Genomic DNA, 16193 nt, shown 5'->3' with positions numbered 1-16193 from the left:
GAAAACTTTTCCCATTGAGGATCATATTTGCTGTGATTTTTCATAGATAGATTTGATGAAGTTCAGGAATGTTCCCTCTATCCCTATACTTTGAAGGGTTTTAGTCCGGAACGGATGCTGGATTTTGTCAAATGCTTTTTCTGCATCAATTGAGAGGACCATGTGGTTCTTTTCTCTTCTCATATTAATTTGTTCTATCACATTGACTGCTTAGCGAATGTTGATCCATCCTTGTAGCCCAGGGATGAATCCCACCTGGTCACGGTGGATAATCTTTTTAATGTACTGTTGGATCCTGTTTGCTAGGATCTTGGTGAGAATCTTAGCATCCATATTTATCAGTGATATTGGTCTGAAATTTTCCTTTTTTGAATGGGTCTTTGCCTCGTTTGGGGATCAGGGTGATGCTGGCTTCATAGACAGAGTCTGGAAGTTTTCCTTCTGCTTCAATTTTTTGAAACAGCTTCAGGGGCATAGGTCTTATTTCTTCTTTGAAAGTTTGGTAGAATTTCCCAGAGAATCTGTCAGGTCCTGGGCTCTTGTGTATTGGGAGGTTTTTGATCACTGCTTCAATCTCGTTACTAGATATCGGTCCATTCAGATTGTCGATTTCTTCCTGGTTCAATTTTGAGAGTTTATAGTTTTCCAGGAATGCATCCATTTCATCTAGGTTGCTAAGCTTATTGGCATCTAATTGTTGATAATATCTTCTGATGATTGTTTCAACTTCCTTGGTGTTAGTTGTGATCTCTGCCTTTTCATTCATAATTTTTGAATTTGGGCTTTCTCTCTTTTTTTTTGGATTAGTGTAGCCAATGGTTTATCGATCTTATTGATTTTCTCAAAAAACCAGCTTCTAGTTTCATTGATACGTTCTACTGTATCTCTGGTATCTACCTCATTGATCTCAGCTCCAATCTTGATATTTCCCTTCTTACGTGTGGAACTTGATTTATTGTTGATTCTTCAGTTCTTTAAGGTGTAGAGACAGGTGCTGTGTTCTGGATTTTTTAAATTTTTTGGAGAGGGGCTTGGATGGCTATGTATTTCTGCCTTAGGACCACCTTTGCTGTTTCCCATAGGTTTTGGACCGAAGTGTCTTCATTCTCATTGGTTTCCATGAATTGTTTCAGTTTTTCTTTGATCTCCTGGTTGATCCAAGCATTCTTAAGCAAGGTGGTCTTTAGCTTCCAGGTGTTTGAGTTCCTTCCAAACTTTTCCTTGTTATTGAGTTCCAGTTTCAAAGAATTGTGATATGAGAATATGCAAGAAATCATCTCAGTCTTTTGGTATCGGTTGCATCCTGATTTGTGACCCAGTATGCGGTCTATTCTGGAGAAGGTTCCATGGTCACTTGGGAAGAATGAGTATTCTGTTGTTTTAGGGTGGAATGTTCTGCAAATATCTATGAGGTCCATCTGTTACAATGTGTCATTCAGTGCTCTTGTTTCTTTATTGATTTTCTGCTACTATGATCTGTCTATTTCTGAGAGAGGCGTGTTAATATTTCCTACTATTAGTGTATTCATATCAATATGACTCTTTATCTTGATTAGCAGTTTTCTTATGTAATTGGCTCTTCCCATATTGGGGGCATAGATATTTACAATTGTTATATCATCTTGGTGGATAGTCCCTTTAAGGATTATGTAGTGTCCTTCTGTATCTCTGACTACAGTCTTCAGTTTAAAATCCAATTTATATGATGCGAGAATTGCTAATCCAGCCTTCTTTTGAGGTCCACTGGCATGAGAAATTCTTCTCCATCCCTTCACTTCCAGTCTGGGTGTATCTTTAGATTCAAAATGGGTCTCTTGTAGACAACATATGGATGGGTCCTGTTGTTTTATCCAATCTGCAACCCTGTCGCGTTCTATGGGCACATTTAGGCCATTCACATTGAGAGTGATTATTGATAGAAAAGTTTTTATTGACATTGAGTTACCTTTGAAGTCCTTCTTTCTGTAGATTGTCTCTGTATTTCTGTTCAATGCTATTCTTAGGATTTTTTTTCTTTTATAGAACCCCCCTTAATATTTCCTGCAGTGTCGGCTTGGTGGTTGCATAGTCTTTTAAGCCTTGCCGATCTTGGAAACTCTTTATCTCTCCATCCATTTTGAATGTCAGTCTTGCTGGATAAAGTATTCTTGACTGCATGTTCTTCTCATTTAGTGCCCTGAATATATCTTGCCAGCCCTTTCTGGCTTGCCAGGTCTCTGTGGACAGGTGTGACGTTATTCTGATGGGCTTTCCTTTGTAAGTAAGGAGACTCTTTGTCCTAGTGGCTTTCAAGAGATTATACCTACAATTATGTCTCTTCAATTTGGCTATCAGTTGTCGTGATGTTTTTTTGGAATGTATAATCTTTTGTGGAAACCATTCAGCCTCTAGTACATGAGCGCTGGTTCCATTCACGAGATTGGGAAAATTTTCATGAAGAGCTTGTTCCACTATATCTTCTAGACTTCTTTCTTTCTCCTCCCCTTCAAGGATTCCAATAATTCTGATGTTGGAATGCTTCATGGCATCATCTATTTCCCTGATTCTGTTTTCGTGGTTTCTAAGCTGTTTGTTCCAGGCTTCCTCCTGATCCTTTCTCTCTATCTGTTTGTCATCCAGATCACTAACTCCTATCTTCTGTCTCAGTTACTCTAGCTTTGAGAGACTTTAGATTAGATTGGAACTCATTGCAGGATTGTGTGCCTCAGCCCTGGTAGCTTTAAGCTCCGCCCTAACATTCTGAACATCATCTCTGTTCGCTTTCAGCTCAGCCCTAATCAATTCTGTTTGGTCATCCATGGCTTTCTCCAACCTAGCTATTGCCTGGATAATTGTTAGCCTGATTTCTTCTCTGACATATTGTCTATGTTGATAGCCATTAGCTCTGTTGCAGAAGGTCCATCCTCTGTATTTTTCTTCTGTTGGGCATTCCTCCTCCTAGTCATTTTGGTGAGAGATGACTGAACAGATATAGCTCGATGTATTGACCGTGGTGCAGTCAAGGTGCACCCTGGGACACTTCTGAGCGATCAGGATTCCCCACTCAAACGAGAGACAAAAGAAAAGAAAAAAAAAAAAAAAGAAAAGAGAGAGAGATACAGGAAAGAAAGGGAAGATTAAAGAGAAGGTTCAGCCCAAATGGGCCCCAAGGTAAGATTTAGGAAGTATACAAACAAATGCAGACAAACAAAGAGACTGATAAAAGTATATGACAAGAGAAATAAAAATATATGTAAATAAAGGAAGAACCTTGTCAAAAAGAACCCCAAGTGCAAGATTTATATACTATCAGGACAAACACAAAAGCATAGAAACAGTGGTGGAATAAAAAGATGGGAGAGTGGTTATTCATTCTCAGTGTGGGCAAGGAATTTTGATTTGATTCTTCCTGGATGTATCTTGATATTTTTGTTAAAGGACTCAACTAAGATAAAGGGGTATTAAAAATCGGTTTACCTATATGGGTAGTATTGATTGGGAAAAGGGGACTACTTTGAAGTTTAACTCTATATGAATATTAGAAAATAAAAATAAAAAGGAATAAGATAGAGTAAACTAAACTACAATTAAAAAAAAGAAATTCAAAAGATAGAAATGGAAAAGAAAAACACAGGTGTATGTATCAAAAAGTTCAGGTTAGAATGTTATTATGGAATTTGATGTACTGGACAGCACACTGTAATGGTAAATAGGTTAAAAAAATTATCTATATACAAAAAAAAATGAACCAGAGTAGTGGGAATGAGTAAAAAATAAAAGTTTTCCTATGAAGTAGTGGTGGTTGTTCTCTTGTCCTCCTTTTTTTTCTTTTTCTTTCTTGGTTTGTTTTCTGGGGGAAGGGCCTGCAATGTGGGTTGTGAGTCAATGATTTTCCCTGAGTTAAGTCCTCCCTTCCCCCTCAAGAGGGTGGGCTCTGAGGAAACTGTTTTTTTTTTTTTTTTTTTCAGCCTTTCATTCTCTGAGGGTTTTTATGTTTGTTCACTTTTTTTTTTCTCTGACCTTGACCGCTTTTGATGGTTTTTGTAGTTTTAGAGGAAAACAAATAGCACTCTGACCTCCCTCTCAGAAAGAAGCCTCAGTCTGGCTGCAGAACCCAAATAAGTTCCCCCTTGGCCACTGGCAGAGCAAGTTCCAAGTTGCGGTCCCTGGGGATGCAGGATTTTTTTTTTTTTAATATAATTTTTTATTTTTTATAAACATATATTTTTATCCCCAGGGGTACAGGTCTGTGAATCACCAGGTTTACACACTTCACAGCACTCACCAAAGCACATACCCTCCCCAATGTCCATAATCCCACTTCCTTCTCCCAAACCCCCTCCCCCCAGCAACCCTCAGTTTGTTTTGTGAGATTAAGAGTCACTTATGGTTTGTCTCCCTCCCAATCCCATCTTTTGCTTTTACCCAAAGCCATGGCAGTGGCGGCCGTCTGGGCACCTCCAGACTGCCAGAGAGGTTCCAAGCAGTGATAGCACACTGAGATTTTCCCACTGGACCGGGGCTGGGAGTGCCTGGTCTATCTGGGTTTAAGAGCGCCCAGCTTGCGTGCACCTCTTTCAGGGGAGGCTGTGGGTCACACGGGGGTCTCAGGCTCTGAGAACCGGGCACAGGTCCGAAAGCACCAGGCTGGGCCTTTGCACACTTCTCTGGGGGTAAAATTTGGGGCATACATCTTAGGCTCTGAAACAATGGTGCATATCAAAAGGCGCTGGCTGCGCCTTTCTACCTCTCTCAGGGGAGGATGAGGGGTGCATGCATCTCAGGCTCTATAGCAGGGCTCCAGCAGTTCTGCTGTCTGGTGTGTCTCCCATCCCCTCACAGGAGCCGGACCCCATGCGTTCTCGGGCGTGCTGGCAGGCTAGGGACCAAGAGCTGGTTTCTCCACCACACTCTCTCTGGCTCAGCTCCAGGGTAGGCTGTCCTGGGACTGGGGACTTAAGCCCCTGTCCCTAGCTGCCCTGATTCCCACAATTTCCCCACTGTGATCCTTTGCTCTTTTGGAGTGCTTTCAACCAGTCTCCAAGTTAATGCTGGTCCCCAGACACAGGGCAGTCTCGCTCTTATTGGGGTATTACTTTCAAACAGGTCACCTCTGGTGGCTCCCTCCCCCTTTTGTTTATCTTCCGATATTAGTCCACCATTCCCACACCACTTTTCCTGCCCACTGGCATCTTCTGGCCCTGTAGAGATCCAGACATGTATAATTCTGATCTCAGGCTGATTTCATGGGTGATTGGAGTTCTTTGGTAGGTAACCAGCTCACATTGGGGTACAGGTTGAAAAGGCACCTCCTCCTACTTCCCCGCCATCTTTTCCCCCCTCCGGTAGTTCTATTTTCAACATTTTGAGGAACCTCCATGCCTGCTGAGACATCTTGATTTTAGCCCCAAAAGATTCATTTTTGCATTGCATTGACCTCAAGGACTAGAAGAGTATAAATTTGTTTCTATTAACCCCTCAGTGTGGTAATTGGTGATAGTAGCAATAAAAAGGGACAAAGACATTTCTCCAATACTTTTTTTTTTTTTTTTGAAGAAGCTTAATTTAAGCCTCTCAAATCATTCACTTAACTTCTTTGGGTAAGGGCATTTTGTACTGAAACCCTACCTTAACGATAAGAAAAAAATATATACTTTTTTTTTTTTTTTCATTGAAGAGTTTACTGCAGTCAGATCAACAAAAAACTTACTTTGTGGGTCGTCTGCCAGGATGTAGACATGGCTTTTTGACAGAGAATGTCTTTATAGTGAAATGTTATAATCATGAGATTTAAATCTAAAGTCACTTTGGAGATACTCAGCCCAATTAGCTGGTACAGAGGAGTTCTCCTTGCATAATGTCAGTGTGGTTCTGTCTTTGAGGCCTCTGGGCACGTAGGTAAGAAAAGTGATACATTTTGAAAATTCAGGCCACCTGTTCTCAAAATTTTGGGGTCTGAATTTCTAAATTCCTAGCAGTCCACGTGAAAGCAAGTGCTCATTCTTTTCATTCATTTACCCTCCAAGTTTCTCTCAAGCTTTCTTTCAACACTATAGACAGGTATAATGAGTTATAATTAGGGTTATGAACCTTATGCATGTACATCCATGCATGTGTATTTTCTTGAAATAAATATATACATGAATATACATACATTTACATACACACAACCCTTAATCTTAAACTTCTTTGGACCCAACAAGGTATTTCACATTTCCTCTTGCCTTAAAACATCTCTTGAAGTTATGTTTATGATTTAATATTGCCTTTTCTGAAGACAAGGTGAATTGCCTTTTCTGAAAGCGAAGGTGGAGGGATTACACCCTAACAACTGCATAATAAAGTAGATACACTTCTCCAATGAAGACATACAAATGGCTATCACACACATGAAAAAATGTTCATCATCATTAGCCATCAGGGAGATTCAAATTAAAACTACATTGAGATACCACCTTACACCAGTTAGAATGGCCAAAATTAGCAAGACAGGAAACAACTTGTGTTGGAAAGGATGTGGAGAAAGGGGAACCCTCTTACACTGTTGGTGGGAATGCAAGTTGGTGCAGCCATTTTGGAAAACAGTGTGGAGATTCCTCAAGAAATTAAAAATAGAGCTTCCCTATGACCCTGCCATTGCACTCCTGGGTATTTACCCCAAAGATACAGATAGAGTGAAAAGAAGGGCCATCTGTAACCCAGTGTTTATAGCAGCAATGGCCACAGTTGCCAAAGTGTGGAAAGAACCAAGATGCCCTTCACTGGACAAATGGATAAGGAAGATGTGGTCCATATACACTATGGGGTATTATGCTTCCATCAGAAAGGATGCTCTCGTATTAGGGGTATTACTTGAATCCCCAACTTTTGTAGCAACATGGACAGGACTGGAAGAGATTATGCTGAGTGAATTAAGTCAAGCAGAGAGAGCATAACAAATAACATGGACGACAAGGTGAGATGGAGAGAAGGGAGTTGAGGGAAATTGGAAGGGGAAGTGAACGATGAGAGACTATGGACTCTGAAAAACAACCTGAAGGTTTTGTAGGTGCAGGAGGTGGGAGGTTGGGGGAACCAGGTGTTGGGTATTGGAAAGGGCATGGTTTGCATGGAGCACTGGGTGTGGTGCAAAAACAATGAAAACTGTAATGCTGAAAAGAAATAATAAATTTTAAAAAAATTGAAGTAGTTAGAGCTTTCTGTGCACCTTCTTGAGTTCTATGGAAATGGAATGATGCTGTATGTACCCATGATTTTTTAGTAATTCTTTCAATTCCCAAAGTTGTATACATTTTTTTACATACTTGATTTTTTATTATTATTTTTTTATAAACATATAATACATTTTTATCCCCAGGGGTACAGATCTGTGAATCGCCAGGTTTACACACTTCACAGCACTCACAATAGCACATCCAAAGTTGTATACCTAAGCATGTACAGTTTATCACATGTAATAATGCTCCAGTAAATTAATGAGAATTTAAAAAAATTCTAGTAGTGCTTATGACTCAGGGCAGATCTGGAGCACAGGTAGCTGAGCCACCCCTGTCCAAGTGGGAGAGGTCTCTTCCAACTGTGGAAAAGCAAAGGTTCACATCTGCATGTTAAAATAGTGGAAATAAATTAAGGCCATTCACATTTCATAAACTCATTTATTTTGTATTTAGAAGATTACCTGTCGTGGCTGGCGTGACATACCGACCAGGAAAGTGAGGGTAAGAGGATGGTGAAAAGAAATTAAGAGTCAAAGAGATGGGGGCAGGAGGAGCACTAAGGAGGATGTCCCATAGTGCCAAAGTTTATTTTTTTTTTATTTATTTTTTATTTTTTATTTTTTATAATCATATATTTTTTATATACATATATTTTTATCCCCAGGTCTGTGAATCACCAGGTTTACACACTTCACAGCACTCACCAAATCACATACCCTCCCCAATGTCCATAATCCCACCCCCTTCTCCCCAACCCCCTCCCCCCGGCAACCCTCAGTTTGTTTTGTGAGATTAAGAGTCACTTATGGTTTGTCTCCCTCCCAATCCCATCTTGTTTCATTTATTCTTCTACCCACTTAAGCCTCCATGTTGCATCACCACTTCCTCATATCAGGGAGATCATATGATAGTTGTCTTTCTCTGCTTGACTTATTTCGCTAAGCATGATACGCTCTAGTTCCATCCATGTTGTTGCAAATGGCAAGATTTCATTTCTTTTGATGGCTGCATAGTATTCCATTGTGTATATATACCACATCTTCTTGATCCATTCATCTGTTGATGGACATCTAGGTTCTTTCCATAGTTTGGCTATTGTGGACATTGCTGCTATAAACATGCAACCTCTCTGGAAAACAGCATGGAGGTTCCTCAAAATGTTGAAAATAGAACTGCCCTATGACCCAGCAATTGCACTATTGGGTATTTACCCTAAAGATACAAATGTAGTGATCCAAAGGGACACATGCACCCGAATGTTTATAGCAGCAATAGTGCCAAAGTTTATTTAGCAGAGTTCTGATTTATACCACACAGTAAGGGAATCACCTCCTGTACATCTGGTGCTAGTTTCTATTTTGGCCTGAGAGTAGCTGGCCATGCAGAGATATCAGACAGCCTTGACCTTCGTGGTTTGGACACCTAGGCCATAACTCAATATTCACAAAACACAGGAGCCTTATTAACTTAGTCTTGAGACAGCAATGGCAATGGCAACAAGCCAAACCTTACAATGTTCTCATAACAATCACCAGGGTAAAACGGTGGCACTCTAGCTTGCCACCTGTGAAAGTCCTCGGTTGAAGAGGTTCCCAAGAACTGTTGCTTTATTGGGTTAACCCCTTCTAGGCACGAGGCTCCCAAAAATTACCTACATATTTGAAAGGAATAAAATGGCATAAATTGGTTCAAGATGGAAAAGCACTATAGCAACATGCCTCTGATGACCCTTAGAAACACAATGTAGAGAGTCAAAACTGACTTCAGACTCATGAGAAGCCCTGCACAGATCAGAACAACTGCCTACCCTACAGTCCCCTTCTATAATAAAGATGTTATATTAGCCATTTCTTTTTTAGATTTCATTTATTTACATGAGAGAGAGAGAGAGAAAGAAAGAGAGAGAGAGAGAGTGCATAACCTAGAGAGGGAGCATGGTGGCAGGTGGTGGTGAAAGAAGTAGAGAGAGAAAAAGACTCCCTGCTGAGTAGGGAGCTCAATTCCAGGACCCCTGGATCATGATCTGAGCCAAAGGCATATGCTTAACCAACTGAGTTATCCAGGCACCCCTATACTAATCCATTTTGTTTTAGGGTGTTTTGTATGTACCAATAGCTAAGTGTTATAATAATCAATTCAGGGAGAACACATAGCATTTGTAATGATCTGATTCTTTTTATTCTAAGAATTTTTTCTGATACTTGAAATTAGCTTTCAAGAACTCTGTTCTTCAAGTTTATCTCATGTATTATAAAAATGACTCCAGGATGCCTAGTGGCTCAGTACCTTAAGTGGCTGCTTTCGGCTGAGGTCAGAATCCCAGAACCCTGGGATCCACTCTTGCATCAGGCTCCCTACTCATCAGGGAGTCTGATTCTCCCTCTCCCTGCCTACTACTCCCCCTGATTGTGTTCCATCTCTCTCTCTCTCTCTCTCAGATAAAAAAAAAATCTAAAAAAATAAATAAAAAATAAAAATGACTCCATTGAGGCCTCTTTGAGGTAACATGGAAAGGTTGGAAGGACAAGTCTGTGTGCACAAAACTTGTGACTCTAGGTCACATCATGGACAGGAATCCAAGCTTGCTTGTAAGTCAGCCGTAGTTATGAGGATGATATATAATGTATGATAATGATACTCTTTACTCATTGACACTTTAGAGGTTATGGCAAAATTTTGAATAGTGGGAAATACTTCATTTAGAGAAATGGAAGGACCAGAATCCAGAAAATAATTTAATAAAACCCCAAACGTGTCTATCACTTTTTCATCTTAATGAACATTCTTTTAGAATGGATTCTGATATTCCATAATTCAATGAATAGATGAAGTGCCAATAACAAATGTATGCTTTAATATTTTGCTTTATCACACTTAAAGCCAAAGTTGATTATAAGGCCATATATTATCATTCTATTTTATCCATTTCTGTATAGATTCCACTTGGAGAATGTATTTTACTATCTTTTTTTTCCCCTAAAGACTATGGTAGGCATGATGAACATAAGCTGTGTAACAACAGGATACTAATGTGTAGAAAAATCTCCATGAACAGCTACAATCACCAGTATATCTAAATATCCATTCTCAGACAGAACAGTAAAGATAACAATATACAAAGGAATGATGTTCATGAGAGGGAAGCACAGTGGTATTAGAATTTCCTCTATTATAAATTTACATAAATAGCCCTGGTGGCCAAGAGTAGATTTTCCATAGGAGTAGTATTCAGTCAAACTAAAGAAACTATACTTACCCTGATGTATTTAATTTGAGAAGATTTTTTTTTCAAAGATTGTATTTATTCACTTGACAGAGATCACAAGTAGGCAGAGAGGCATTGGGAGGGAGTAGGCTCCCTACTGAGCAGAGAGTCCAATGTGGGGCTCAATTCCAGAACCCTGGAATCATGACCCGAGCTTAAGGCAGAGGCTTTAATCCCCTTAGCCACCCAGAAGGCCCGAGAAGAAATAATTCTTAACAGATTCATGGAGTCCTTTGAATAAGTGAGAATATCCAAATATTTCACATTTGAGATTAGGAATGACATTGAGAGAGCAGGATAATGACAAAGGGAAAATCTCTTGGATATCAGAGTTATCACAAAGCTTAACAAACTGAGTTATGTAAATTATGCAGAGAGGTTAAAAAAATAGAAATTCCCAGAAAAAAAAAAATAGAAGAGGGATGTTCCAATTCCACAATCTGATCAATGTATCTCAACATTTGGATCAGGCTTTGGGCCCCGCACTCATGGGCACGTCTTCAGTGCTAGAACAATTATCCCTTTTAGAGCTGTCATCCTAGAGAATCTCATCAGAGCTTCCTTTATGTCTTTATTCCTCAGGCTGTAGATGAATGGGTTCAGCATGGGTGTAACCACCGTGTACATAACAGAAGCTACTGTATTTGAGTGGGAGCTCTTGGTAGCAGCAGAGCTAAGGTACACTCCTAGGCTCGTACAATAAAATAAAGAGACAACTGAGAGGTGAGATGTACAGGTGGAAAATGCTTTATACTTGCCCTGAGCTGATGAGATCCCACATATGGAGGAAACAATCATGGAGTAAGAGTAAAGGATACCAATGAAGGGACCAACAGCCAGCAATATGGCTGCAAAATACATCACCATATTATTGAGAAAGGTGTCAGAACATGCAAGTTGGATCATCTGGTTGAGTTCACAGAAAAAGTGTGGGATTTCCACCTCTGTGCAGAAGGACAACCGCAACACCATGGAAGTGTGTAGTAAAGAATGAAAGACACTCAGGATCCAACATACCAGAACCAGCAGTCCACAAAGCCAGGGGTTCATGATGACTGTGTAATGCAGTGGGTGACAGATGGCCACAAAGCGGTCATAAGCCATCACTGTCAGGAGGAACATGTCTAATCCTGTAAATAGTATGAAAAAATACATCTGTGTGATGCAGCCTGCATAGGTAATGACTTTTCTCTGAGTTTGGATATTCCACAGCATCTTAGGGACAGTGGTGGAGGTGAAACAGATGTCTACAAAAGACAGGTTTGCAAGGAAGAAGTACATGGGGGTGTGGAGGTGGGAGTCAGAGCTGACAGCCAGGATGATGAGCAGGTTTCCAAACACAGTGATCAGATAAATGGAGAGGAAAAGCCCAAATATTAGGGGCTGCAGTTCTGGTTTCTCTGTAAATCCAAGAAGGTGGAACTCTGAAATTCCTGTATTGTTTTCTGGGTCCATGTGTTGTAGGTGACTACCAGCACAGAGAGAAGTAACAGAATTAATTTTTACACAAATAGTCCTTGCTCACATTGTGGAAATGCAACAATTTTTGTTTTACAGTCAAGAAAGTAATCACAGTATTTTGTGAATGAATTTGGGCCCCTTAAGAGGATCCCTAGTTCTCTCTGATTAGGAATTTTCATCACAACATCCAATGTTTTCCCAAAAGGTCGGGTATTTTACAGTTTCAGTAAGAAAACATTTCATGAATTTGAAAAATATATGCAATGTTGACCAAGTTTTGGAAATTCTAGTCATAAAGTAGTGGGTGTTGAAAAGCAAAAGTCCCTACAATTCAACAACGGTGATAGGGTAGATGCATATATAACGATTAAATAATCATGAGATGGGGAGAGATGATATGAACAGAACAAAAGCAGGTTAAGGGAGAGAATATGTCAGGTGTTATGTTGGGTGTTCAGTCAAGGTTGGCTAAGAAGGTGACCTTTGAAATGAGACTTCATGGAAGAGTGGGTGGAAGGGAGAGGTCTTCCTGATAGAGGAAACAGCTGATGCAAAGGCCCTGAGGAAGTACTTTTGTCAGAAAATGAAGGCTCAAAAGGAAGCCTGTGTGTTGAGGGGAATGGACAGCAGTGATGAGAGGTGGTGGCAGTGAATTTTGTAGAATCATGTGGCCTCATACCTGCTTAATATTCAAGACACAGGGACTTCCTTGTCCACACTGTGTACCTCCTCCTTTTTATGATCTGGTTGCATCAGCCTCCTGTCCATTGAACACCCCTCCTTAGTATCTTCTGTTATTGAATTTGGCCTATGTATTATAATTGGCATCTTGCAATGGAGGAACCTGTCTAACCCTTCTCTGAGGACTGCTCTCACTCATCAAGATGTCCACATGCACGTGCGCACACACACACACACACACACAGTGTCACTTACATACAACAGAGCACACCAGGTCCTCCTTGTGTGTGTTACTTCGAAGTCCTTATTATCTTTCCCTACCCACTCCAACACAGTGTTTAGGATATGAATGGATATGCATCATATTACCTTTCCCATAAAGAATGTAGAATAATACCCAGAAATTCCTACTCAGAGCTTCCCAGGGACAAATCATCTTGGGTCTCCATTTTGTAATAGCCACTTTCTGACCTGTGTGTAAAGAAATGTAAAAAAATGTTTTCAATATTTAGGGTGTTTTCTGGTTCCGTATGCAGTTTAGATAATTTTTTCCAGTTCTGTGAAAAATGTTGGTGGTATTTTGATAAGGATTAATCTGAGTGTGTATATTTGCTTTGGGTAGCATAGACATTTTAATAATATTTTTTCTTCCAATACATGAATATGGAATGTTTTCCAATTTTTTGTGCCTTCCTCAATTTCTTTCACAAGTATTCTACAATTTTTGGACTACAGATATTTTACCTCCTTGGTTAGGTTTCTTCCTAGATAACTTATGGTTTTCAATACAACTGTAAACAGCAAAGAGATACATGAAAAAATGTTTATATCTCTCATCATCAGGCAAATACAAATCAAAACCACAGTGAGATACCATCTCACACTGTTCACAAAGGCTAAAATTAACAACTTGATAGACAACAGATGTTAGCCAAGATGCAGAGAGAAAGGAAACCCCTCACACTGTCTGTGTAAATGCAGACTGGTGCAGACATTCTGGAAAACAGTAAGGAGGATTCTGAAAAAAATCAAAATAGCCACCATACCATGTGACAATTTCACTGCTTGGTATTTCTGCAATGGATACAAACAGTGATTTGAAAGGGCACATGTGCCTAAATGTTTATAGAAGTCATGTCCACAATAGGCAACATGTGGAAAGAGCCCAGAAGTCCATCCACAGATGAGTGAATAAAGATGTAGTAGGGGCTCCTGGGTGGACTCAGTGGGATAAAGGTGAGTATATATACACAATGTAATATTACTTGGCCATTAAAGAATCAAATCTTGCCATTTACAAAGACCTGGAGGGAGGTAGCATGTATTATGCTAAACAAAATAAGTCAGAGAAAGACAAATACTATATGATTTCATTCATAAGTGGAATTTAAGAAACAAAATGGATAAATATAGGGGAAAGGAAGAAAAAAATTAAAAAAGGATACAAACAGAGATGGAGGGAAACCACAAGTGCCTTTATAATAGGACAGAAACTGATGGTTGCTCGAGGGGAGGTCGGTGGGGGGCGATGGGTTAATTGGGTGATGGTCATTGAGGGCACTTGATGGAATGAATACTGGGCATTATATGCAACTGATGAATCACTAAATTCTATCTCTGAAACTAATAATACACTATATGTTAATTACACTGAATTTAAATAAAGTTTTTTTAAAAAGCAGCCGCAAAAAATTGTGTTCAATAAATAGAGAGATAGGGAGAGACAGACAGAGGGAGGGAGAAATGAGATGGACATACAGAGTAAAATGATCTAATAAGCTCAGTTTTTCTGATAGACTACAAGGAAGGGAAAGCTTCCTTGGTGCTAGCGGCATCCAGTCTTGCTTACATACCATTTTTTTAAAAAAAGATTTTATTTATTTATGTGACAGAGAGAGAGATCACAAGTAGGCAGAGAGGCAGGCAGAAAGAGGGAGGGGGAAGCAGACTCCCCACTGAGCAAAGAGCCCAATGTCGGGCTCGATCCCAGGACCCTGAGATCACAGGACCCTGAGCAAAAGGCAGAGGCTTAACCCACTGAGCCACCCAGGTGCCCCTACATACCATTTTTAATCAGCAAAAATAATAAGAGCAAAATAAGTTTTGTTCACAAAGTAGTGACATCTTTATGGTGTGAATCACATTATTGATTGAACATAACAAGAAAAAAATAAACCAACATTTCACAAAATTTGGACATTTTTATTACCAGAGAGCAGACTGAAGACTTTTTCATTTTTCTTCCTGTGCCTCATCCATATTTATTTGACCCATGCTTTTTTGTTTGGTTCCATAGAGGATGAGGTGAACCTTTTATCATTTTTCTTTTGTGGTATCTTTTTTTAAAATTTCTTATTTTTAGCCTTTGGGTACAATTACTTTCTTGACAAGTCTGATGAACACAATGACTCAATGTTCTTGTTCAACATGCAAGACTCTGTGAAATCCTACACACCTAGAGGCAATCTATCCTCTTACTCTGAATACTTTTTGTGTGACTTATCTGAGGACACTAAATCAGACTCAGATTTATCTCACTGTGCTCTTGTCTGGCACTATGAGGTAAGAACCAAAGGAGCAGGGACATCACCTGTGTTGTTCATGTTTTTCTTCATGGGATGTATATGTACTTATATAGAAACAAATTGAAGAAAGTGGGACATAATGAAATCCAGAGAATGACAGAAAAAGTAAAACCAGGTTAAAGAGAGCAGGAGAGCAGTTTCTGTACAACTGTATTCAACAACATTTAAGGAAGTTTTGAGATCTAACTGAAATAGGAGCTACAGGAGCAGTAATTTTACAAAATCAACATGGATGAATATTAAAACTCCCCATGACATTGAAATAATTGTCTGTTACATGTAAGCTCTTAGAAATTTTTGGAACATAGCATATGCTCTTTTAATATATGTTGAGTGAACCAGGAATTAGTTCTCATTATATATGGACATTTAATACATGACAGAGCTGCATTTGGACTTCGTTGGAGAAGATTGGATTGTTGAATGGAAGTTGGCACAAACAGCTTTCTCTGTGGAATGAATTTCAGTGGTTCCTTATCTCACACATCTTACAAAAACCAGAAAGAGTAAACCCTTGGTATAAGAATAACCATTCCATTTTTTAATACACATATAGAATGAAATGAAATCCACAGGTGGGAAAATCATAATTTAGGCAAAAATTTCAGAGGTAAAAAGATAGTATATTTAACTAAATAAAATTTAAAACTAAAATTCAATAGAGAAACAGATTTACAATAATTATTTGAAATGCTGATAATTGTTAATAGGCATATGATATGTGAGCATATAATAACAATAGAAAATTGAACATGGTGATCAAATATATGAATCTTTACTGGGACTCAGTAATGGTTTAAAAAATCAACAGAAATCTCTTTCAAATTCATCACCCCAAGAAAACACTCAAGGAGCTGTCACATTGATTGGGTTGGTATTTTTAATCAAGTAGCAAATGGGTATTCTCTAACTTTGCTGTCACAATTGTGAAGTGTTACAATGTTTTGGAGAATCTCTGAAGATAGTTAGAAATATTAAAAATACAGACATTCTTTGGGGTGGCTG

General features: G+C 39.2%; 1 protein-coding gene across 1 annotated transcript; it reads right to left on the bottom strand.

Annotated features, from left to right (window-relative positions):
• Positions 1-10947: 10947 nt before the first annotated feature.
• On the bottom strand, positions 10948-11916 carry LOC131823123 (olfactory receptor-like protein OLF4). The gene has a single exon (XM_059159097.1). It carries the CDS (start codon positions 11914-11916, stop codon positions 10948-10950), a length of 969 nt encoding a protein of 322 aa, XP_059015080.1.
• Positions 11917-16193: the final 4277 nt, after the last annotated feature.

The sequence above is a fragment of the Mustela lutreola genome, chromosome 2 (assembly GCF_030435805.1).
Source record: "Mustela lutreola isolate mMusLut2 chromosome 2, mMusLut2.pri, whole genome shotgun sequence".
Taxonomy (NCBI): Eukaryota; Metazoa; Chordata; class Mammalia; order Carnivora; family Mustelidae; genus Mustela; species Mustela lutreola.
The sequence above is the reverse complement of the archived record's forward strand: the minus strand, read 5'-3'. Positions and strand labels throughout refer to the sequence as shown.